Genomic DNA, 26,050 nt, shown 5'->3' on the forward strand with positions numbered 1-26,050 from the left:
AAAGGTAGTTTCCCACCAATTTTCTCTTTCTTTCCAGAGAGATTACTGATCTGCATAGCTTGATAATCAGGTTACAGTATGTTCTCCTCCTATTGAGTGTAGTCTGTGAAATATGCAGTGATGAATTCTTTTACACTTCACCTCTCCAGGCTAAGCCTTATCAAACATTCAGTGCGTCAGTGCACTATGGACCTCTCACTGCATTCTCTGGTGAAGGAGTTCTATTAAATTTTACATTTATCAGGGAGAGCAATGACAATACACAAGGAAGAAGCCAAGGAGACCTCTCCTCTATCAGACAAACCTCATGGAATTAAGAGATTGTTCCATCAACTGGTACCTTATGGATTTTGTAATGAAGCAAAGAAGCAGTTCGGGTTGGCCATCCCTGTGGTAAGACATGACTTATTGATGTATTTTCATTAATTGTGTACGCAGGTTTTCAAGAGTGTTATCTTCTGACTATGACCATTAAATATAAGTTTAATCTGCTTATATGTAGCCTTCCCTTGCTCCGCTGTCCCACCTCATTAACATGCAAATTATGTTATTAAATAAAACTCTCTAATTTTCGTTAAGATGTTATTTTAGACCCCGTGATGATGACACCACTAGATCTCTGTGCTTTTCTATGCAATGCAGTCAGATTATGGTTGGTGGGTGGAACTGGCAGGTTGCTTTTTGTAAACATCACAGCACCCTGCCACAGCACTACATTCAAGAGCCCACAACCTTGATGCAATCGGTTGGCTGGCTCCTGGGACATGTTATGTCTTCATGGGTGGATGCCAGTCTGTAAGAGTGGGTATTGTGAGGCAGGCTGTATTTGCCTAAGTAATGCCCATATATGACACTGAGCTTCCATTATTCAAAGAGTTTAAATAAAATGAATGAAGGGGTTGGGCCAGAGTCAATAAGGTTTCTCTAGAAAAAGGCTAGATTAGCCCTTCTGAACCTTTTTACCCCAGAGGAACACTTGAAATAATTCTCAAGGAACCCCTTCCAAAAAAATGTCCCTAATACCCTAACTTCTACTTTTGTAATGAATATATATCTATATATATATATATATATATATATATATATATATATATATATATATATAATAGATAGATAGATAGATAGATAGATAGATAGATAGATAGATAGATAGATAGATAGATAGATAGATAGATAGATAGATAGATAGAGATATATATTTGCACATGACATTTGGGAGGTGTTTTTTAGTACTATTTTTATGATTTGATATACTATGTATATTCTTAATTTGTAGTTCCACAGAGGTAGAAGCTAGGGTATTAGGGACATTTATGGGGGAGATGTATTGCAGTACACATTCAATAATTCACTTTTTCTCACATTGTTTTGGAAAAAATGACTATATCTACAGGTCATTGTACATTAACATGCTCAGTAAGTCATAGAACATTTTTTTTTTAACAGAAAATGGTTTATTGAATTGTTCAGCAGATAAAGGTACAGCTCACATCAGCATAAGTAAAATTTAAGTGGTACAGAGAATATCAAAGTACAAATCAATGTCTAGTGTTGCATACAATAGAAAGCTGTAAAATCCTGGATTAAATATCAGATTGTTAATTCTAGAGCTACAGGTATTTCCACTTGAAAATTGCTTAACAATTACGGCATACAATACTTTCTATGTTTAACCTTTTTCCTTTCTTATCTTTTTCTCTCTTTTCTTTCCTTTTTATGGTCATTATTTTGAGTACCTATGGTCTCTGTTGTAATATTCACCTACAATAATAATAGGATGAATAATTCATCCTCCTTTGTTTACAAAATATACATTATTATTAGATTCCATCTACATTTAAATGTACTTTTCTTTAATATATTTTGAACAGACCTGTCAGAGCTCTGTTTTTCTCTATGGGAAGATCGGATAAAATGGACAGCATGTCTGTTTTCATCCGATCCCATCCGATCGGCTGGACGGATGTCGAATGTCGAATGTATCGCCATCCGTCTGTTTTCAGCGGATCTTGTCGGATCGGATGGCAGGTGGGTGTCAGCAGACACATCTCCGTTGACATCTGCCCATACAAGTAAAAGGGTGGCCCACTCAGATCCACTTGAAAAATCTTTGCGGGCCAATCATGTGAAAAGGGCCTTAGATTCACATATTGCTGTTTGTCCTTTTATATGTAAATGTTGATCTTATGTGGATCTGACCACAATTATTCTTTTTCTGTATTTACAATATATTTGTAAAAGCTATCGGGTATTATGCAGGGGTGGACTGACCATTGGGCCACTCGGGCACTGCCCGAGGGCCCCGGGCCACTAGGGGGCCCCATCAGGGTTGCCAGCCTTAGTAAAACCAGGGACAGTATGTAAAAATCTGTGGTTTTTTTTACAACTGTCTCTGAAATGTCCCTTACCGACATCTTTTTGGTCTAAAAATCCAGAGATTATAGCTGCCCCACCTCTCCAGTACCTTCTCAGCCAATAGAAGCATGTCTGTGTATACTGTGTGTACATGTATGTGTATACTTTGTGATTGTATACTGTGTGTGTGTGTGTGTACACTGTGTGGCCCCATAATCTCTGATTGCCTGGGGGGCCCCATAATCTCCTATTGGCCTGGGGCCCCATGAGTTGTCAGTCTGCCCCTGGTATTATGTTCTAACTGTATTATTTAATGTACTTAATTACCTGTACATTCTTTCTTTGAAAAACTTGGAATAAAATCATTGAAAAAGAAAGCTGTAAACATGCTCTACTACACACAGAGACACGCAGACATGGTCAAAAACAGAACAAAATTTGTTTTGGGAGATGTTCGTGAAATCCTCCAAGGATTCCACAAACATTGAATGCAGGTGAGGAAGGAATTCCTGGGAGTTCATCAGGGCAAGGGGTCTTCCCAGAATGAAAAGTGCCCAGAGCCTTTTGTAGAAGACAAGAATTTTCAAGAGTTATAGCGGAGTCCAGCTTATCTCGATATGAGGAGATTAATACCAGAAAATCTACCTCAGGCTTGGTTCACACCTAAACCGGCCACGGATCGCACACCAACGCTGTTCGTCCCAGTTCTCTGTTTTTGGGACAAATCAGGCCAAAATTATTGCCTGAATTCGGCCCTGAAATGGAGGCAAAGACGCACAGTGCAGTATGCTCCGCAGCCTCCCCGGAGACATGGGAACTGGCTCCACAGAGAGCCGGTCATTTTCTCCTGCTATGCGACCTGGATGCGGGGAAACCCGCATTGAATTTGCATAGGTGTGAACCCAGCCTCAGACAGATACAGTTGCAAGTGTAAGACACCCTGGAACTATACAAAAGTTGGTAGTATAAAAAAAGCAGTCATTAATCGCCGCAGGGTCACTAAGCCAGGTCCCCGTTGGGTCAAGGATCTGTGGTATACTCGCAGACATTGAGTGTTCCCTAGCAAACCAAGCTAACGGTCTCCCATTTCATTCCTCTTGTTTCAAACTTATTTGAGATCGATGCAAAAGACATTTTTTAAATAAGAAAAGCTGGCAAATACATGACCATATCCAAATGAAAACATTTATTGGTACATGTAAAAAGATACAAGGGCTGACGCGTTTCAGCACAAAAGACTTTTTTTAGTCAAGACTTACGAAGGAGTAAAACATCTCTGGTGAGAGTCTGCTGTCCTTGGCAGCACTGCAGGTCTTTAGTATGAATGTATTGTAATGTCCCTGACCCTGGGCAGGACGGAACCCCCCCCTACGAAGGGCACGTCAATACGAGAGAACATTTTCCATGAGGCCAAATGACACGTACAGGCACGAGTGTCTGGGTGCTTCCACCTCCAAACATCTATTAAGCCATAAGTCTCAGCCCACATGGAGAGGTCAGTAATAGAGGAGCCATCTGGTGAGAGCCTGTCTAAGCTCAGGTCTGAAACCATATTAAAATGACCCAGTATAACAATATTGTCAGTGGCATAAGCAGCCACCAGAGCAGTCACCTTATGCAGCAATCTAATGGAGGCAGACTGGCAGGGAATAGGCCGTGGAAGTACTGGTAATCTTGCCAGTAGAATAAATGGGCACCATAGGCGCATCATGTGACAGATGGTTCCTCCTGCTGGCCTATATAAGGCTGCCTCTGTCTGACCCAAGTTGCTGGATTGTCTTCAGCTCTCCCTGAGTTCCTGAACCTGCTCCTTTTTCCTGTTGTCTCGCTGTGACCCGTATTGTTCCTTGGCTTACCCTGATCTTCTCCTGGCTCTGACCCGGCTTACCCTAAGGACTTCTTCTGCCTAACCAGTCTGCTTGCCTGTGTATGACCCTGGCTTATCCTAAGGACTACTCTTCTGCCTAACCTGTCTGCTTGCTATTTTCTACACCAGTCTACCTACCTGTGTATGATCACCGGTGTTGGATCCTCGACCAGGCCTTTGCTGACTTCCCTGGATACCCTTCGCCCTGTAACCTGTCCACACTCCTTAAGGACTGCTCCCAGCACCACCTTAAGTTGCCTGCAAGTGATCATCTGCTCAAGTCCTGCACATCCTGCTGGCAACTCATGCTTCTTTGAGCATTATAACCTCTGTGCCAACTTTAGGGTATACTGCACTCAGCCGCAAGAGGAGCCGCTCCCAGCATCTCAGTCTCGGAAAGGTAATCTGACACAGGCGGAGACAAGTAGACTTACAAGAACTGTCTCCAATATGGAATGTATGCATGTATAATGACATAACCTACATCCGGGTCCAGCACCAGATCCAGCAGTTTAAAAGGCAAGGTTTTACGCACCAGTACACTTACACCTCTGGCAAATTTAGAATGGGTGGAATGGTAATGGTGTCCAACCCATGGTTTTTTAAACTCAGTGTCTTACTACCAAGAAGTTGCATCTCTTGAAAGACACACACAGGTATGTGTGGATTTTAGGTTTCCAGAAATCGAAACACTAAGGAGCGCTTAATCAGGGAGTTTAGAACCCTCATATTCCACGAGACTAAGCTATAAGGAGAAATGCTGGCCATTGGGGGGGGGGGGGCAAGTATGGGATAACACCATCCACCAGTAGAAAGCTGGACCCGCAGAGAATAACACAGGACACAGCAGAGAACATGCAATAGCAGGCATACTGTATCAAAAAGACATGAGCATATGCAATAAAATCATGAAAAGAAAAACAAGAAACCAAACTAAAAGTAAACTGTCCCACTGTAAACCAAATCACTCCACCCACCCCCTTAGAACTGAGGGAGGCGTCCATCCCCAACCCAAAGAGGCTCTATGCCACTCATAGAGGGCACAATACACAAGACATACAGGTCTATAAAAAGTGGAAGGGGTCTCAGTAGGCATAGTCCCTGTGGTAAAGAAGTATGATGCAGGTCAGCCCATAGGTACACTACTTAAACAGGTGTATTTAAACATTAATCAGAAAGATAACCTAATAAACTTACAACTTTGGTGAAAGGGAGTTCCAAAGGGTTCAATATAGGCACTTCCAGAATGATGGGCAAAGAAAGAGGAGTATATATCCACAAGGCCCAAATTGCAATATATAGATGCCCAGGAGATGACTACAGCACAGCAGGTAGAGTGGGCACCAATATTTAACAGAATAGGTGTTCAGCCCTCACAGCAGAAAACATGCAAACATAGCAAAGATAAATATAAAGGATAGTTGGGAAAAATTGGCGCTGCCCTACTAGCAGTAATAAATTATGGGTATAAAATCCTTTGTGAAACAAGTATTAACAAAAAATATGCTAACTCCTACAGCCTTTATGTGAAAATGACCTATAGTCTATGCTAGAGCTGCCATATGCATGGGGAGATAAACGATTTCACTAGTGATAAAAAATAATTAAATTAAAAACATCAGACATAAGCTTTGTTTCCAATCTTTAAATGTTAAATGTGAATGGGTGCCGTTTATAAGTAAGATCATATAATTATATATGAAAGAATTAAAAGTGAATGTGTAAAAGTGTGTGTGGGCTTTAATAACCCCAAGAATCAAAAGTTTTGTGACAGTGTGGCACCCCCTAAGGGCTAACGCTAGTACTGAGAAAATCTAATTTATAGTGATATAAGGTACCACTACCAACATATGTAAGATGTTTGATCCCAAAGGATAAGTGAAATTCCTTAACGGTAAACAGTCTTAGTGTATTAAACCAGTGGAATAAAGTGCCTCGTGTGTTCACAATTATATAAATACATGTGTAGAAGTTGAGAGTAACTTTGTAAAAATATATAAAAGATATTAACCCCAGAGTTCTAAAGTTTTGTGACAGTATGTCGCCCCCTAAGGGACCATTGTCATTTTAAGTGAAACAAATATATTAATTATTAAGTGTCAATACCAGAGCAAGTATATGGCTCCCAGAGATATTAATTAATATGTCAGTATTTTGACCCCTGTGCTATTGTATAGTGAAGTTGCAGTAAATGGCAAATACCATATTATCAGACATAAAATTTTCCAGCCTTGTATATGTATCAGCAGATATTAGTAAGGCTCTTAAAACATAATGATCTAAATAAAGAGTTTCTCTGGCCAGATAGTATGATGAGCAAAGTTCAATGAATGTGCAGTTCTTCAGACTCAGGAACATTAAGCAGTGACTTCTGTGTTCATTTCAAATGGTGACTTGAAGTGCTCGCCCCCTTGCTGCCCCACTCACCAAAGAAAATCACCCCCACAGGGGTACCGAGCGACAGAGTGGTTGGCTTGGGGTGGTTAATTTCAATCAGGTCCTGCTGTCATTCCTCTGTGCGATCCCTCCAATGGTTTCGAATTTCAGCTGTGCGTTCCCAAGAAACCAGGCTCCTCCACTACTTCCCACCGTTTGTCTGTTTAACTCTCCATTGTATCCAAAAGAAAGAAAACAGGGGGCTTCCGTCGTGAAGTATGTCCAGTTTATTAGTACACAAATATAAGAATCCGCAAGTATAAAACAATAGGTTGAATGCAGGCACCGCTGTAAGCAAGGATGGGACCAGGAACGAGATACGAGCGTGCGTCCCACCTTGCGTTCCAGCCTACGCTTCCGGGTATGACGTGTGAGCGTGACTCCGCCTTACGCGTTTCGTCATAGGACGTTCTCAAAGACGGTGTCGACGCTGCACGCTTCACACTGTAATATAGTCCTTCGGTCTTCACATGCCCTCCCCTAATTATGGTAATATCGCTCGGGGGGTGTGGGCGTGAAGAACCGCCAGGCTATACATAACCTTATCAGTATGTGATTAACTCATCTCATATAAACAATAAAAACAATATACATTTAACTTCTTTAGTGATCCTTAACAGGACTTTTAGGCCATGTTGATCGGTGTATTTGATCCACTTAGTCAACATGTGTTTGACTTATTGTGCAAAAAGAAATTCCTAGGACAACTTTATATTAGATGATTAAAATTTATACTAATTAAAAATGAAAAAAAAAAATTTTTAATAGAAAAAAGTAAATGCTACATGGATATGGGTAAAAAAAGGAGAAGGAGGATAATAATGTATTAAGAAAAAAATTTTTTCTAAAAAGTTAAAACTAAATTAGGACAGAAGTCCAGATAGAAAATATGAAAAATATAAAAATATATATAAAAAAAAAATTTTTTTTTTTTATATAAAAATAAAAATAAAAAAGAATAAAAATCAATATGGGGGTATGTTCATATATCAAAACAGGCGGTGGACTTGAAGTATTTTATACATGCATATACAAGTGTAGCGCTATAGGTTAAAAAGCTTGTAAAATAATAAAAAGGAAAAAACGTCTGTGTCAAACAACCATAGTTGCAAATTATGTTAACTTCACAAATAAACAGAATAAAGTCTCTGATGTTTCTTCAGATGTTTTTAAAGGTTTGAAGAGGACTGATGTTAGTCCAAAGGTATGTATGGTTCCTTATTCACCGCGTGGATAATACATGCAAAAGAGTGATGGACCCTCCACATAAGGAAAAAATGAAGGCTTACCAAAAGGATTGAACTCATAAGAACATACGTTCAATGAGTCAATCAAGCTTATAACCCCAACGGGTAATCAAAGAGAAGAACCTTGCGACTGGATGGTGGTAAAGCTTCAGTATATGTCCACACTTCTGACGGAACTCAAGGTAAATGGCAAACCTTCCCACGGGTCATCTCAGATGGATAATCCATATAAGAATAAAGAAGGGGAGCCACATAGCATAATACCGTTTGGGAAAACAGATTTATTAAAATAAGTAAACAACTTACATTTCAGTAGTAAGAAAAGCACTTCAAATTAAAATTATGGCAGGCAGTGGAGTCTCCCGACGCGTTTCGTCTTAAAAGACTTCTTCTGGGGTGCTCACTCACTGCTGCCATACCCCTTAATATAGATATCTAAGCCCCCTTAATGAGGATATAGCTTGTGTCTAAATTACAAAGGTACTTCCGGGTTTGGCCAAAATGGCGGACCCGCGTGCGTTCCACGCCTCAATTGGGTGTATGTATATGCGTTCCAGCATTGTGCTAAGAAGTTGCTATAAGATGTAATCAAAATATGAGTGTAGGGACAAAGTAGGAATGTAACTGAAAATAGGAAACACTACCTAGTGAGGATGTTTACAATATGAAGCTGTTATTACCATTCTTCCTTATCGTAGTGGAGAAAAAGAACGAGATACCGGACCTGCGTCACCCGTTCAGACGGGATGAACACGCGTCACTTCCCCTCGCATGGACCGCTATGGATGAACAGCGGTTCAAGCCTCGTTTTGATGCCTATCAGTGGGGATAGGGAGACCGAGATGTCGGATGTGCGTCACCCGTTCGGGAGGGACGCACACACGTCACTTCCCTTCGCATGGACCGCTATAGATCAACGGCGGCTCAAGCCTCGTTCTGATGTCTAAGTGGGGCGTGCATCTATATTCAAAAAGACACGTATAAAAAGCTTACAGGGAACCCTAAAAGGAAATTCGAAAAGAAGCTAATAACCTATGTAGAAAAAGGGAAAACCAAAGGCATTCTAAATTCCAAGAGGCAGAATACATGATATCAAACTCAACAAAGACACCGGTGATATACTATACTATCAAAATCCACAAGAGGCTGGAAAAGCCACCAGTGAGGCCTATTGTCAGTGGAATTAATTCCATCTTTTCCAGACTTGGAGAGTACCTGGACAAGTTCTTAAAGCCCCTGGTCAAGGAGGGGAGATCACATCTACGAGACAGTATGCAACTGATACAAGAACTGCAAGAGATAAAGGGAGCAGAACAATGGCTGCTGGTGGCAGTAGATGTTAATTCCCTGTACACCAGTATCGAACAGAAGGATGGACTACGAGGGGTGAAAAGAGCCATGCACACAAATACAAGTATGAAGCAGGAACAGATTGGTTACATTCTAGAGGGTTTAAAGTTGGCCATGGAATGTAACTATTTCTGGCATGATAGGAAATACTATGTACAAACTAAGGGTGTCGCAATGGGAGCACGCTATGCTCCCAGCGTAGCTAATTTATTCATGGATATGTGGGAAGAGAAGTACATCTATAGTAAGAACATACCCCAGATTAGGATGTACAAAAGGTATATAGATGACCTGTTCATCCTATGGGATGGAACACCGGAGAGTCTTACAAAATTCCTTGAGAATTTAAACATCAACAAATATGGTATCACGTTTATGGGGAAGTAGAGTAGCGAGAAGATTGACTATCTGGATCTAGTGAGAGATGCGCTACATACCCGCACTTTCTTTAAACCGACGGATCGCAACGGGTACATCCCCACCTCCAGTTGCCATCACCCACGATGGAAATCTAATGTTCCCAAAGGACAACTACTACGCATACTCCGCAATTGTGATACGGTTGAGGATTTTAGTAACCAGGCCGACATCCTTATTAAAAGATTCCAGGAAAAAGGATATGATATGGATGGTCTCTCAAAACTCAAAACAAATATCATGAATATGGATAGAACTTCCCTCCTCCAGAATAAGAACAGAAAGAGCAACAAGGAAGCTGACATAACATTCATCACCGGGTTTAACAGCCAATACAGAGATTTTGAAAAAATAATAAGAAAATATTGGCCAATCCTCAAGGAAGATCTTATGTTATCTAAAATTCTACCCGGGAGACCTAAGTTTGTATATAGGAAGGCACCTAATCTAAGAAATCACTTAGTGAAAAATGTCATAGATCCCCCGCAACCTATCAAAATCTGTCCAGAACTGAAAGGATTTTTTAGATGCCAGAGGTGTCTACCATGCAAAGTTGCCAAGCGGCAACCAAGGAAGAAGATTACATTTAAATCGTGTACTGATCACAAAGACTATCGTATTAATCAACTAATCACCTGCCGAAGTACACATGTCACGTACATCATCGAATGCCCCTGCCACCTACAATATGTGGGTAGAACCACTCGCCCCCTCTTTGTCCGGATTAGGGAACATATCAAAAATATCAGAAAAGGGTTTCCCAACCATAGCTTGTCCCGGCACTTTGATGAGGTCCATCATAGGGATCCCAGCGGACTTATCTTCTACGGCATCGATTCAGTACAAGAACATTGGCGTGGAGGAAATAGAGAAACTTTGATTTCTAGAAATGAAACCAGTTGGATATATCGACTAGGATCTCTTGGCCCTAAAGGATTAAATCTGGACATAGACTTGAACTGTTTTATAGCCAACCCTTAAATAGCTGGAATATGGACATATAGAAATTATCTAAATTCAAAAACATTTTATACAACCAATTCCCAAATAGGTATAAACATCCGAATGTAGGGACAGATAAAGATTAGTTAGGCAACATACCTAGATCTTATGGAGGTTGAACTAAACTCCGTAATTCTGTCTCTAGCCTCTGTTTCTGTGTCAAGTCTCCTCCTCCCTCACCCACTCCCTGATGTACATATGTGAAGGCACTACACAGATGGTACATAAATAGCATAATGCGAGAACAAATCTACCAGTGGTCCCCCACTAATTGTTATATTTAGTTATAATACCACTGTAATGATATAGGTCCACCTGAGGTAGATAACATCAACCATGTACTTATATAACCACCCAAATTGTCTATAAAGGTGTAGGACCATACATATACACACTATTAGAATTACTTAGCATTACTAGTATTTTCACCTTTTTATTATTATTAATTTCACCTTGGTATGAGTGGTATAAAATACTTCAAGTCCATCGCCTGTTTTGATATATGAACATACCCCCATATTGATTTTTATTCTTTTTTATTTTTATTTTTATATTAAAAAAAAAAATTTTTTTTTTTTTATATATTTTTATATTTTTCATATTTTCTATCTGGACTTCTGTCCTAATTTAGTTTTAACTTTTTAGAAAAAATGTTTTTCTTAATACATTATTATCCTCCTTCTCCTTTTTTTACCCATATCCATGTAGCATTTACTTTTTTCTATTAAAATTTTTTTTTTTTTCATTTTTAATTAGTATAAATTTTAATCATCTAATATAAAGTTGTCCTAGGAATTTCTTTTTGCACAATAAGTTGAACACATATTGATTAAGTGGATCAAATACACCGATCAACATGGCCTAAAAGTCCTGTTAAGGATCACTAAAGAAGTTAAATGTATATTGTTTTTATTGTTTATATGAGATGAGTTAATCACATACTGATAAGGTTATGTATAGCCCGGCGGTTCTTCACGCCCACACCCCCGTGCGATATTACCATAATTAGGGGAGGGCATGTGAAGACCGAAGGACTATATTACAGTGTGAAGCGTGCAGTGTCGACACCGTCTTTGAGAACGTCCTATGACGAAACGCGTAAGGCGGAGTCACGCTCACACGTCATACCCGGAAGCGTAGGCTGGAACGCAAGGTGGGACGCACGCTCGTATCTCGTTCCTGGTCCCATCCTTGCTTACAGCGGTGCCTGCATTTAACCTACTATTGTTTTATACTTGCGGATTCTTATATTTGTGTATTAATAAACTGGACATACTTCACGACGGAAGCCCCCTGTTTTCTTTCTTTTGGATACAATGGAGAGTTAAACAGACAAACGGTGGGAAGTAGTGGAGGAGCCCGGTTTCTTGGGAACGCACAGCTGAAATTCGAAACCATTGGAGGGATCGCACAGAGGAATGACAGCAGGACCTGATTGAAATTAACCACCCCAAGCCAACCACTCTGTCGCTCGGTACCCCTGTGGGGGTGATTGTCTTTGGTGAGTGGGGCAGTAAGGGGGGCGAGCACTTCAAGTCACCATTTGAAATGAACACAGAAGTCACTGCTTAATGTTCCTGAGTCTGAAGAACTGCACATTCATTGAACTTTGCTCATCATACTATCTGGCCAGAGAAACTCTTTATTTAGATCATTATATTTTAAGAGCCTTACTAATATCTGCTGATACATATACAAGGCTGGAAAATTTTATGTCTGATAATATGGTATTTGCCATTTACTGCAACTTCACTATACAATAGCACAGGGGTCAAAATACTGACATATTAATTAATATCTCTGGGAGCCATATACTTGCTCTGGTATTGACACTTAATAATTAATATATTTGTTTCACTTAAAATGACAATGGTCCCTTAGGGGGCGCCATACTGTCACAAAACTTTAGAACTCTGGGGTTAATATCTTTTATATATTTTTACAAAGTTACTCTCAACTTCTACACATGTATTTATATAATTGTGAACACACGAGGCACTTTATTCCACTGGTTTAATACACTAAGACTGTTTAACGTTAAGGAGTTTCACTTATCCTTTGGGATCAAACATCTTACATATGTTGGTAGTGGTACCTTATATCACTATAAATTAGATTTTCTCAGTACTAGCGTTAGCCCTTAGGGGGTGCCACACTGTCACAAAACTTTTGATTCTTGGGGTTATTAAAGCCCACACACACTTTTACACATTCACTTTTAATTCTTTCATATATAATTATATGATCTTACTTATAAACGGCACCCATTCACATTTAACATTTAAGGATTGAACACAAAGCTTATGTCTGATGTTTTTAATTTAATTATTTTTTATCACTAGTGAAATCGTTTCTCTCCCCATGCATATGGCAGCTCTAGCATAGACTATAAGTCATTTTCACATAAAGGCTGTAGGAGTTAGCATATTTTTTGTTAATACTTGTTTCACAAAGGATTTTATACCCATAATTTATTACTGCTAGTAGGGCAGCGCCAATTTTTCCCAACTATCCTTTATATTTACCAATTAGCCCCTTTTCAGGGAACTAATCAGGGAAAGGCAGCAGCCCTATCAGTGTCCTAAGCGCGGATTCCTTTATCTATTTCTAAACATAGCAAAGAGTCCCATGGAGCTCCCACGGCAAATAACTAGAGGACCCAAAAAGAAAAGAAAAACAGACTAATTGTGGAGAGTTTTTAACTAGGAAGCGGCATCCTCGCGAGAAGTGAAGCAGTGCACCTGGTCGCCATCTCACACACGCTGTTTTGCAGAAAATAACAAACTGTATTTCAAGCCTTTGGGGCAAAGTTTAGCCTTTGCATTTTCGTAGAGCAAGTTTCCTTGATTGCGAGCTTCGCGAACCATAAAATCTTGGTCTCTAAAATTCAGTAGCTTAAAAATAAAGGTGCACGGTGGAGCCGTGGGCATGCAATGGGCCCGTTCAACCTTAAAATAAGGTGCGAAATTTAGCCCGAGGTAGGAGCGATTGTAGCAGATTTTTGGTGAAGGTAGTATGGTCCGAGCCCTCTGCACCTTCAGGTTGTTCCTGCGGTTGTAGTTTTTGGCATCCTCAGCCCTTGCTTCCAGGTACCTAACCTTAACCTTGAGAGTATGGAGGTCTGCCCTGTGATCCCTCTGGATGTCTTCCACCAAAGACACTCACTGCTTGACCTTGGTAATCCACTCTTGGAACCTATCCAGGTCCCTGCGTGTAAGTCCTAGTTCAGTATGCACATGGTCAGTCTTTGTAGTAAGAGCAGATTGACAGCTGTTGATAGCCTGCATTAGGTAGTCAAAGCTCTTAGAGGCCAATGCTGTAGGCTGCGGGTCAGTGGTCTAAATGCTGCAGGCAGGAGTTCCTGCCAAGGGCTTGACACCCTCTGGAAAGGCTGTATGGCATGTCGAGCTGGCACTTCTGCCGCTGGTCATATCGATTGGGATTGCAGGAGGTGGAGGAGTCAGTCCCAGGAGGAAAGAACTCACCCTGCACCGATAAATGGGAGGATAAGAGTGCCGTAGTTGGGAGCCTCGTGACTACACGTCCACTCTCAGTGCCGTCTTGGACTCGCCCCCAAGTCATAGAACATTTTAAATACAAGAATAAAGAAAATTGTCAGAAAATGACTAGAATATTTGACACCAAGAGGACATTTTTTTAAAGTGGTTGTTAAGGCAGAAGGTTTTTATCTTAATGCACTCTATGCATTAAGATAAAAAAAAACCTTCAGTGTATAGCAGCCCCCCAAGCCCCCCAATACTTACCTGAGCCCCATCTCGATACAGCCATGTTGCACTAGAGACTGGGCTGTTTGGGACTCCCCTCCTCATTGGCTGAGACAGCAGCATGGTGCCATTGGCTCCCTCTGCTGTCAATCAAAGTCAGTGAACCAATAAGGAGAGAAAGGGGGTAGGACCGGGCCGCAACTTCGTGTCTGAATGGACACAGGGTTCTGTAGCTGTGACTTAGCTCGGGTGCCCCCATAGCAAGCTGCTTGCTGTGGGGACACTCAACTGGAGGGAGGGGCCAGGAGCACCGAAGAGGGACCCGAGAAGAGGAGGATCTGGGCTGCTCTGTGCAAAACCACTGCACAGAGCAGGTAATTATAGCATGTTTGTTATTTTTAATGAAAAAAAAAGAGACTTTAGTATTACTTTAAAACAATCCCTTGCTCAGCATGGCAATAGTAATCAAATAAAACATAATGGCATAAAACAAATAAAACAATAATGGCTCAAAAAGAAACAAAAACTGTTAAAAAATATGTAAACATTTTATATTCCTGATATGTGCCTGCTGTACCATGTACTTGTATGAAAAAGTCCCCTGTTCTCTTTGTATTGCTTCTTTTGTGTGAAATCCCTGGTGGTCCTCCTTTTCTCTGCTTTCCTATTAAAAGCTGACCACACTAAGCAGGAGAACACACCGATGTCAGTTTTCTAGCTATGCTGGGAACTCAGCCTGCTCTACTCCAATGATCAGACTTGCCCACCCCTGCACAGCCATTCACTGGAAAGCTCAGTGTGATGCTGTTTTCCCTCCCCCAGCTCCTATGTAGCAGAGAACAAAGGAAATGTGATCACTTATAAAAAAGGGAAAAATTATGTATACTGTAGCATTAAAGCAGAGTTCCACCCATAAATGGAACTTTCCTCCTCCCCTCCAGTGTCATATTTGACACCTTGCAGGGGGGAGGGGGGAGCAAATACCTGTCAAACCCAGGTATTTTCTCCCACTTCCGGGCATAGATCGCCAAACTTTCTGCGGTGAACTACGCCATGTCCAGCCCTTCCTCCTCCCTCCCCTCTGTCTTCTGGGAGACACACAGGTCCCAGAAGACAGCAGGGACCATTCAGAACGTGCAGCTCGACTCACACATGCGCTGTAGGAAACCAGGAGTGAAGTAGAAAGTCTTCACTTCCTGGTTCCCTTACCAGGAATGGCGGCGGCAGCACCCGTGAGTCGATCCGAAAATCGGCTTCAGGTGCCGACATTGTGGGCTCCCTGGACAAGTAAGTGTCCTTATATTAAAAGTCAGCAGCTACAGTATTTGTAGTTGCTGATTTTTAATTTTTTTTTCCAGGCAGAACTCTGCTTTGAATACTTGCCCATGTGTCACAAAGTTTTTTGCATACTTTATATACACTGGGGACAGAAAGTATTCAGACCCCCTTACATTTTTCACTCTTTGTTATATTGCAGCCATTTGATAAAATCATTTAAGTTCATTTTTTTCCTCATTAATGTACACACAGCACCCCATATTGACAGAAAAACACAGAATTGTTGACATTTTTGCAGATTTATTAAAAAAGAAAAACTGAAATATCACATGGTCCTAAGTATTCAGACCCTTTGCTGTGACACTCATATATTTAACTCAGGTGCTGTCCATTTCTTCTGATCATTCTTGAGATGGTTCTACACATTCATTTGAGTCCAGCTGTGTTTGATTATACTAATTGGACTTGATTAGGAAACACACACACCTGTCTATATAAGACCTTACAGCTCACAGTGCATGTCAGAGCACATGAGAATAATGAGGTCAAAGGAACTGCCTGAAGAACTCAGAGACAGAATTGTGGCAAGGCACAGATCTGGCCATTGCTACAAAAAAATTCTGCTGCACTTAAGGTTCCTAAGAGCACAGTGGCCTCCATAATCCTTAAATGGAAGACGTTTGGGATGACCAGAACCCTTCCTAGAGCTGGCCGTCCGGCCAAACTGAGCTATCGGGGGAGAAGAGCCTTGGTGAGAGAGGTAAAGAAGAACCCAAAGATCACTGTGGCTGAGCTTCAGAGATGCAGTCAGAAGATGAGAGAAAGTTGTAGAAAGTCAACCATCACTGCAGCCCTCCACTATTCGGGGCTTTATGGCAGAGTGGCCCGATGGAAGCCTCTCCTCAGTGCAAGACACATGAAAGCCCGCATGGAGCTTGCTAAAAAAACACCTGAAGGACTCCAAGATGGTGAGAAATAAGATTCTTTGGTCTGATGAGACCAAGATAGAACTTTTTGGCCTTAATTCTAAGCAGTATGTGTGGAGAAAACCAGGCACTGCTCATCACCTGTCCAATACAGTGTCAACAGTGAAGCATGGTGGTGGCAGCATCATGCTGTGGGGGTGTTTTTCAGCTGCAGGGATAGGACGACTGGTTGGAATCGAGGGAAAGATGAATGAGGCCAAGTACAGGGATATCCTGGACGAAAACCTTCTCCAGAGTGCTCAGGACCTCAGACTGGGCCTAAGGTTTACCTTCCAACAAGGCAATGACCCTAAGCACACAGCTAAAATAACGAAGGAGTGGCTTCACAACAACTCCGTGACTATTCTTGAATGGCCCAGCCAGAGCCCTGACTTAAACCCAATTGAGCATCTCTGGAGAGACCTAAAAATGGCTGTCCACCAACGTTTACCATCCAACCTGACAGAACTGGAGAGGATCTGCAAGGAGGAATGGCAGAGGATCCCCAAATCCAGGTGTGAAAAACTTGTTGCATCTTTCCCCAAAAGACTCATGGCTGTATTAGATCAAAGGGTGCTTCTACTAAATACCGAGCAAAGGGTCTGAATACTTAGGACCATGTGATATTTCAGTTTTTCTTTTTTAATAAATCTGCAAAAATGTCAACAATTTTGTGTTTTTCTGTCAATATGGGGTGCTGTGTGTACATTAATGAGGGAAAAAAATGAACTTAAATGATTTTAGCAAATGGCTGCAATATAAGAAAGAGTGAAAAATTGAAGGTGGTCTGAATACTTTCCATCCCCACTGCATCTGCCTGCACATTCAGTATGTTAAATGGGGATTAACATAGCACTTGTCACTTTATTGGAACATTAATTTCAGATGTATTTAGAGGTGCACACATAAGTAAATAATTGTGCTCACATTTAACAAGCAACCCCCATTTAACCCTGACTCTACCAGGGAAGTAATTTCAGTGGAAGCAATAGCTTTTGCCTAGGTTCACATAGATGCGATTTGGCATGCGATTTGACAATGTCAAATCGCATGCCAGAACGGTGGCTATTGCCGACATTGGCACCATCTGCACCGATTCACAAAAGTAGTTTCTGTACTACTTTTGGTGAGTTCCAGGTGCGATTTGTATAGACATCTGTGCATGAACTCGCACAGATATCTCTGAAATCGCTCCCAAAGTCGAACTGACATGGGGGTATGAAATCGTGCGAGCTCAGCTGAACTCACACAATTTCAATCCCGCTGTCAGTGTGAACCTAGACAGAAGGACACATTTTTTATTTCCATGATTTGTCCGTAGCGTGGAACCTCTTTTCTTTTATCTTGAAAGACAAATTATACCCCAGGTGGGAAGCAAGGTGTGGCCAAGTGCTTAACCTCCTGCATCATGCTCCACATTTCTCACTGACACCCATTTACCTTATGAACCGCAAAATTCTATGTGACAGAAACACTCCATCCACATAGCTCCCAACTTTCCCTGATTTCGAGGGACTGTCCCTGATTTGGAACAATGTCCCTCTGTCCCTCTTTCCTCCTCATTTGTCCCTTATTTTGGTCTGATCTATATAGTTGTATATAAAACGCTCTTTCTGTCTTTCAAAAAGTGTTTCCCAGTGCTAAACCTTTCATCCAATTTCTAAATTGCTGCATTTGTAAATTTCAAAAGCCAATATAAAGGAATAGAAGAGGTAAAAAAAATAATATAATTCTCCTTTAAGAGGGTGTGGCAGGGGGAGTATCCTATGCCTACATACTTTTGCTAATAGATGTCCCTCATTCCCATCTCAAAAATTTTGGAGGTATGCATCCACAACTGACAGGGGCTGTTTGTCACAATACATTAAATGTCGTAGGGGCCACTCTTATCAAGTTACTGATTCACTCACCACTAACACTCTTAAAGGCTACATTCACCTTTTGAAAAAAATAAAAAATAAATGCACTTATTTTGCAGGTAAAATAAAATGTGCATTTTTTAATTTTTTTTTTTACTAAGGAGCCTGCAGAGCATTGCACCTGTGATCAGCTAATAGGACAGCAGCTCACCCATGGATGGTCATAGCACTTACTGTACAACACATTTCTCTTCTTGAATGTGTTCAATGACTGAACATCTTTTCTGCTAAGACCTGAGGGATTATTCTTCTTTACAGGTAACACATATGCAATACTGCACAAATTAAAGCCCCACAGGGCACCACATTTTCCATTGTTTAACGGTGCTTAGTTTCAAATTACCTTATCATTGTAATTTATTAGCTTAAAAACATCCTTTCCAGTTTTACCAGATAGTACAACTTCTGCTCTACATTCTGTGCCCCTCTACCCCAGCTGAAATCAGCACTGGTGTGATGTCTCCTCCGCTGTCTCCATTTAGTCATTCACAAAAGCAACCTGAGGCTGTAGGCTGTACACTAAACAAGTGTAAACAGGGCCTTATGCATGGTACACGCTATGACGTTTTTTTGTTCAGCTCAGCTAGTTGAACAAAAAAAAAAAACAGAGGAGCCTGTGAGTAGGTCTCTGTACTAACTATGCTAGTACAGCAATCTCTCCACAAAGCTACTGTGCTTATACAGGGGAAAAAATCAGGACATATCCATTACCAATCACCACCAAATGAAATCCCAATTTGTCCTGAAAAAAAAGCAGTATAATTCACCTGGATGTACAAAGTAGTTGTGATGATATGTACTAACACATATAAAAGTTGCAAAATTGTGCTTAGGCATTAAGACTTGTTTTACCCTTAGGCGTGAAGGGGTTACGTATAGTTGGTAAGGCTGGAAAAAGATACAAGTCCATCAAGTCCAACCTGTGTGTGCTTATATGTTAATATTACAATGTATATTCCTGTATTATAAAAAGAAGCAAACCGCGCTAAGCCTAAAAACCAAGTTAAGAAAAATAGCAGCAGCTAGACTGTAATGCCCCGTACATACGGTCGGATTTTCCGATGGAAAATGTGTGATAGGACCTTGTTGTCGGAAATTCCGACCGTGTGTAGGCTCCATCACACATTTTCCATCGGATTTTCCGACGCGCAAAGTTTGAGAGCAGGCTATAAAATTTTCTGACAACAAAATCCGTTGTCGGAAATTCCGATCGTTGTATACACAAATCCGACGCACAAAGTGCCACGCATGCTCAGAATAAATTAAGAGACAAAAGCAATTGGCTACTGCCCCGTTTATTGTCCCGACGTACGTGTTTTACGTCACGGCGTTCAGAACGATCGGATTTTCTGACAACTTTGTGTGACCGTGTGTATGCAAGACAAGTTTGAGCCAACATCCGTCAGAACAAATCCATGGATTTTGTTGTCGGAATGTCCGATCAATGTCCGACCGCGTGTACGGGGCATTAGACCCCATACACACTATTAGATTTTCTGCAGATTTTTGTCTTCAGATTTACCAAAACCATATAATATGAGGTCAAACCTTAAGAGTTTCAATTTGTATGCAATCAGGCAGGCCCTTGCACTACATGGTTTTGGTAAATCTGAGGACAAAAATCTGCAGAAGATCTAATAGTGTGTATGGGGCCTTAGATACATACATAAGTCTAGCTTCTGCTATTTTTCTTAACTTGTTTTTTAGGCTTAGCCCGGTTTTCTCCTTTTTATAATGCTTGTTTGATACCCACCTACTGCAGCTGATTTAGTGTCACCTTACATCCCCGTGCTTGCACCATTCCCCTATTGAGTATGGATATTTTTGACTATAGGGCCACTAGAGTGGTGAATACTGAGGGTGTTTTTGAAACATGTAAGGACGATGAGGGTGATCTGGGTGGCATGTTCACCAGACTTAAGAACCTCACTGTTTCTGAGACCCATACTCAGTGGGATATTGCCTATTTAGAAACCTATATCAAGGCTAACATGGTCCTTCGTAGTTTGAGGTGTCCCCCCAAAGGGGTGAAGTAGATCTAGATGAATGGTTGAGTATTTCAATGATGCAGAGGTAGCAATGAATATGGGGAAAGATCCTCCAATCTCCTTAAAGTGTTGGAGAAAGAGCAGAAAGAACAGAAAGTAAAGAAAAAGAAAAAATACAATAGAGACCTGGCTGATTACCAGGAGGGGTTGTATTTCAATGGCAAAAGAAACTGTTGGCTGAACAGACCAACGATCCTGGCTCTCAGATGAAGGTAACCACCCTGGGTGTGAACCAGAGGGTGGGTGCTCCATCTGGTGCCGGTTTGCCACAAAATGGTGCACCCAGATTCCCGTTTAGGGGCTCTCAACAGTTCATTGAAATGGAAAAAATCTCAACAGTTCAAACCCCAAAAGAGGCAGGCGGGGGTCCTATCACCTTATAGGTCACAAGGTTGGGCAATTAAAGTACCACAACCTAATTTCAGACAGGCCCCTCCCCAACCCCGGGCATACAATCAGTATCAACATCAGGGTCAAAGACCACCTCCAGTCCATCATGGGGGACTGGCCCTTCGTGACCAAAGTTAAAATTTTCACCCTAATGGTCAAGGTCAGGGTCCACCGATCCCACGTGATTCAGGAAAATTCAACAATTGGGGTCATGGGCCTAACATTCCATTTGGTCAAACCTACAATTATTACGATCCACCCCACCAACTTGGAGGGGATTATGAGTGTGAATATAACGTTGATACACGCAATAGCTTTTGTCCTTCGCGGGACAGGGAAGGCCCTGGACCTAACTATGCGGGGGGGGCATCGATCACCAGCTTTTGAGGGGGACAGAGGCCACCCTAATAGTTTTCATAAGTCCGGTTATGGGAACACTCAGCATCATAATCATGGGTCCCAAAATTGGGGTTTTCCCAGACCCAACCAGGGCATCACAAGATCTGTGGAACAAAAGGGGAGGCGGGTCTAGAGGTGGGAGGCGTGTCCAATCAAAAAAGAAAAAGGACATAATAGGCACAGGCATTTTTAATTTGAGTCGTACTGTGAACTGACTGAGAAATTGGTGCTGGATAAGGGGCTTCAATTTGCACCGCCGAGAAGGCTTAACAAATTACTTTCATGGAAGTTCATAAATTTGTACGAAAATTGAACATTAAACACTATTTGGTCGCTAATCCGATTAAAGAAAACAGATTGGCTTCTATGAAGTATCAGTACTCAGGCCTATCTAATGCCTCACTATTTAATCCCCCTGGGGCTTTGGCCCCATCCCTCAAAGTGTTTTGAGATGTAGTCCTGAGGGACTTAGACCAAATAAAAATTAGGAATGTGAGAAATGGCAAAGACATGGAAGCAGGTATCGATTCCTTGTGTAACAACAAGAGTTTGGTAATACTTCCTACCGATAAAGGGGGAGACATTGTGGTATTGGACAAAGAGGACTACATGTGTGAGATGTATAGAATTGTGGGTGATCGCGATACCTATACCCCTCTAGCTTCTGACCATTTGGCTAAATATAAGAAGGATTTGGAAAAGATTATAGGTGGTGGGTTAAGAAGGGGTATCCTAAATAAAAGAGTCTTTTTTTGGTTCCTGAGGCACCACGCACCCCCATCATCTATTACTTACCTAAGTTGCATAAAAGTCTTGCCTGCCCCCCCGAGTCGCCCTATAGTCAGTGACATTGAATTGATTCTGTCAAGTCGCGGGTGGGCAGGTATATTGATTTTTTTTCTGCAGCCTTTAGTGCAGAAAAAATGCCTTCCTATCTTAAAGATTCTCGTCACCTTATCAATCTATTGTCGGAATATACACCAAAGGAAGGGATGTGGTTTTGACAGCAGACATTTCTTCATTATACACGATTATTCCACATAGATCATGATTCCGATTTGCTGATTGATCAGATCTCTTTTATTATGGAATTACTTGAGTTTGCCGCTTCCCATAACTATTTTTGGTTCAATGATAAGTTCTTTTGCCAAGATAGAGGGGTGGCAATGGGGGCTAAATATGTCCTTAGTCTTGCTAACCTCTTTATGACCCAATGGGAGGAGGATGTCATCTATGCCCAACAGAGACCTCAGGCGGTTCTTTGGGCAAGATATATGGATGACATCATTCTCCTGTGGGATGGCAGTGGCTCTGATTTGGCTCTATTTGTTAACTCCTTGAATGCTAACATGAGAGGGATACACTTGAGTCACCAAGCTAGTCTTACAGAGATCAATTTTTTAGACCTTAAAATTGCTGTTAGAGGTGACAGATTTATCACTTCTACTTACTGTAAGGCCACTGACAGGAATTCTCATATTCCAGTTGATAGCTACCATCACAGCTCCTGGCTAAGCTCTATCGCTAAGAGCCAGTATATGTGACTTAAACATAATTGTACAGAAGCTTTGGATTTCCCGACTCAAGCTGACACCCTTACAAATAGGTTCCTTGAAAAGGGGTATTCTAATGAGTCTTTGCAGACTACTTTAAATCAGGTTAGCCTTATGAAAAGAGAGGATCTACTTAAAGAGAAATCTGTGGCAGAAAGAATTAATCTGGCCCCTGTAGTTCCGTTCATTACCACTTTTTTTGTTCAGCATCAAACCATTAAACATCTGGACAATGATATGATACTCAATACTGTTTTACCCACTAGGCCCCAGGTGGTTTATAAGGGAGCTCCTTCACTTAGGAATAGATTGGCCCCTAATACTTTTGACCCTCTGGTTAAAAAGACTTGATTCTTTCAAAACCTCACAAGCTTTTATCAGTGTAGGAAATGTCGGTTGTGTTCCTTTAGTGGGTGTACATCCAGAAGTACCAAACTTGTCTCCACCAGTACATCAGTGCAGTTTGAAATCAAACCCTTTATCCCGTGTAACACCTTGGGGTTGTTTATCTCATACAATGCCCTTGCAGGTTACAGTAGGTGGGCCGGACTAAATGCCCACTCCAAGTTCGACTCAACGAGCATATAACCAATATCCTAAAAGGTTTCAAGAACCATTCAGTATCCAAGCATTTCCTTTTGGTACATAATAAGAACCCTGCCAAAACTATTTTTATGGGGATAGATAAATATAGCCTTCATTGAAGGAGTAGTTTGTTGGTAAGAGAAATCTCTAAGTTGGAAATATCTTGGATCTACAGAGCCAAAACTTATGTGCCTTATTGCTTGAACGTACATGTAGATGTTAATGCCTTTATTGACAATTCGTAATTAAGATTTATTACATTTATCTACGCACTGGATATGTGAACTTGGTGTGAACATTGGGTGGTAGTCCAGGTGTTCTATTCCCACTGTACAAACCTTGTGTATTTATTTACCCACTTTTGGGTGTGGAGTTATCGAATTATTATCAAATCGTATTTGAATTAACCACTGGTGGCAGTAGTGACACATTGATTATGTTTGTCTCTAGAGATTTGATCTCCCAGACGAGCTATTTTCTATTATAATTTTAATTTTTAACCAATTCACCCGTTCTCTCAATTTAAATTTGGGTACTTTAAAAAAAATGTTGGCCTTATTAGGTCTTCCATTCTCCAAAATGGAGGATTATTTTTTTTCCATTCTCCAAACTGGAGGATCATGGTTTGTCCACCTGAAGTTTAAACCAAGGCGTGGTTCCAATTGTTTGTTATATTTAAGCGGTGATTCAGCACACCACCCGTGCCCCAGGACGATGTCATATTGTGACTAAACGCATCGAGGGAGGGACGTGCTGACGTCACTGCGTTGCCGCAGGAACAGGCGTTTGTGCTTAGCCAGCCGGCTCTATATCTTATGCTGTTTTTAAAGATTCTTGAGTAAGTGTACTACATTCTTTTACAATAAATATAGTCCATTGGTTTTACACTATGGGGAATCTGCTTCTCTCCTTGGGTCTCCTTGGGTCATTCTGATCATCATCTGGGACTGGGATTGCTTTTCCCCAGGATCCGCCTTCAAGCTCAATATCATCTGCCCAACTCCATTGAGACCCCTGAATGAGAGTTGCTGCTTTGACCCATCTGGAAGTTAAAAGGCCCAGGCTTGGTTTAATAGCCACAAGCAATAACAAGCTTGCTATCTGGTAAGCTTAAAATTTAAGTGGTGGAGGGATTGTCGTGTCTGTGAATAACTGTCACATTGAGAAGATTTGAAGAGAGATTTATACAGTCCACCTTGCCACCTTTATTGTGTTGACTTTAATGAGTTATTCACACAGTCTATGTTTGCACCTTTATTGTGTTGATTTTTGCAAAGACTTTCTGTTATTGACTCTTAAACCCACGTGAATAACATATTTTATATTTCTTATATTTTTTTATTTTGTTTTTTTAATTTATCACATTTGCTTCCTAATTTGTATAATTAGTTTGGTTGACTGTTTGTGGTCATGTTTAGTCTTTTTTATCACTTAGTTTATTAGCATCCCGAAAAGCAATTCACACACTTTGAAGAGTGATCCACATGCAAATACATTTTTTGGTGTTTCACGTTCATTAGAACTCCCTATATTCCTGTATGTTGTGGTCGTTTAGGTGCCTGTCTAAGGCTGGGTTCACAATAGAGATCCCAATGGCTCACAGCAGGAGTCCGGTGCATCTCCATTCACTGTTTCAGGTCTGATTTCAGCAGGAAATTTGGCTGAATTCGCACCTGAAATGGAGCAAAAGACGCACAGGGTCGTTTGCGATCGGAGCTGCTGTGGAGATGTATGAACCGGCACCACGGAGAGCTGGTCACAATCTCCCGCTATGCGAATTGGATGCGGAGAAACCTGCATCCAATTCGAAATAGTGTGAACCCAGCCTAATAGTTATTTTAAATTACCGATGCTTTCTGCCGAAACCACTGCTTGTGGAAGAGAATTCCACATTCCTATCACTCTCACAGTAAAGAATCCCCTACGCAGTTAAGGTTAAACCGCTTCTCTTCTAATTTTAGTGAATGGCCGAGTGTCTTTTTAAAGTCCCCTGCACAGAAAAGTTTTATCCCTATTGCAGGGTCACCAGCAGTACGGTATTTATATATTGAAATCATATCACCTCTCAAGCGTCTCTTCTCTTGAGAGAATAAGTTCAATGCTTACAGTCTTTCCTCATAACTGAGATCCTCCAGTCCCTTTATTAGCTTTGTTGCCCTTCTCTGGACCCTCTCCAGTTCCAGGACATCCCTCCTGAGGACTGGTGCCCAGAACTGGACGGCATACTCCAGGTGCGGCCGGACCAGAGTCTTGTATAGTGGGAGAATTAAGATTTTATCTCTGGAATGAATCCCCTTTTTAATGCATGCCAATATTCTGTTGGCTTTGCTTGCAGCAGCTTGGCACTGCATGCCATTGCTGAGCCTGTCATCTATTAGGACCCCCAGGTACTTTTCCATCCTAAATTCCCCCAGAGGTTCTCCCCCTAGCGAGTAGATTGCATTCGTATTATTGGCACCAAAATGCATTATTTTACACTTTTCGACATTCATTTACCATGCAATTGCCCACCCC

At 41.2% G+C, this 26,050-nt stretch overlaps 1 protein-coding gene across 1 annotated transcript in view; it reads left to right on the top strand.

The window, feature by feature from the left end:
* Window positions 1–252: 252 nt before the first annotated feature.
* Window positions 253–26,050, top strand: part of LOC141128078 (multidrug and toxin extrusion protein 2-like) — a 214,359-nt gene continuing 188,561 nt past the window's right edge. The window contains exon 1 of the mRNA XM_073615143.1: window positions 253–393. Coding sequence (XP_073471244.1) covers window positions 253–393 — 141 coding nt within the window. The remainder of the gene's footprint in view (window positions 394–26,050) is intronic.

This window comes from Aquarana catesbeiana, linkage group LG02 (genome assembly GCF_042186555.1).
Source record: "Aquarana catesbeiana isolate 2022-GZ linkage group LG02, ASM4218655v1, whole genome shotgun sequence".
In the NCBI taxonomy this organism is placed as follows: Eukaryota; Metazoa; Chordata; class Amphibia; order Anura; family Ranidae; genus Aquarana; species Aquarana catesbeiana.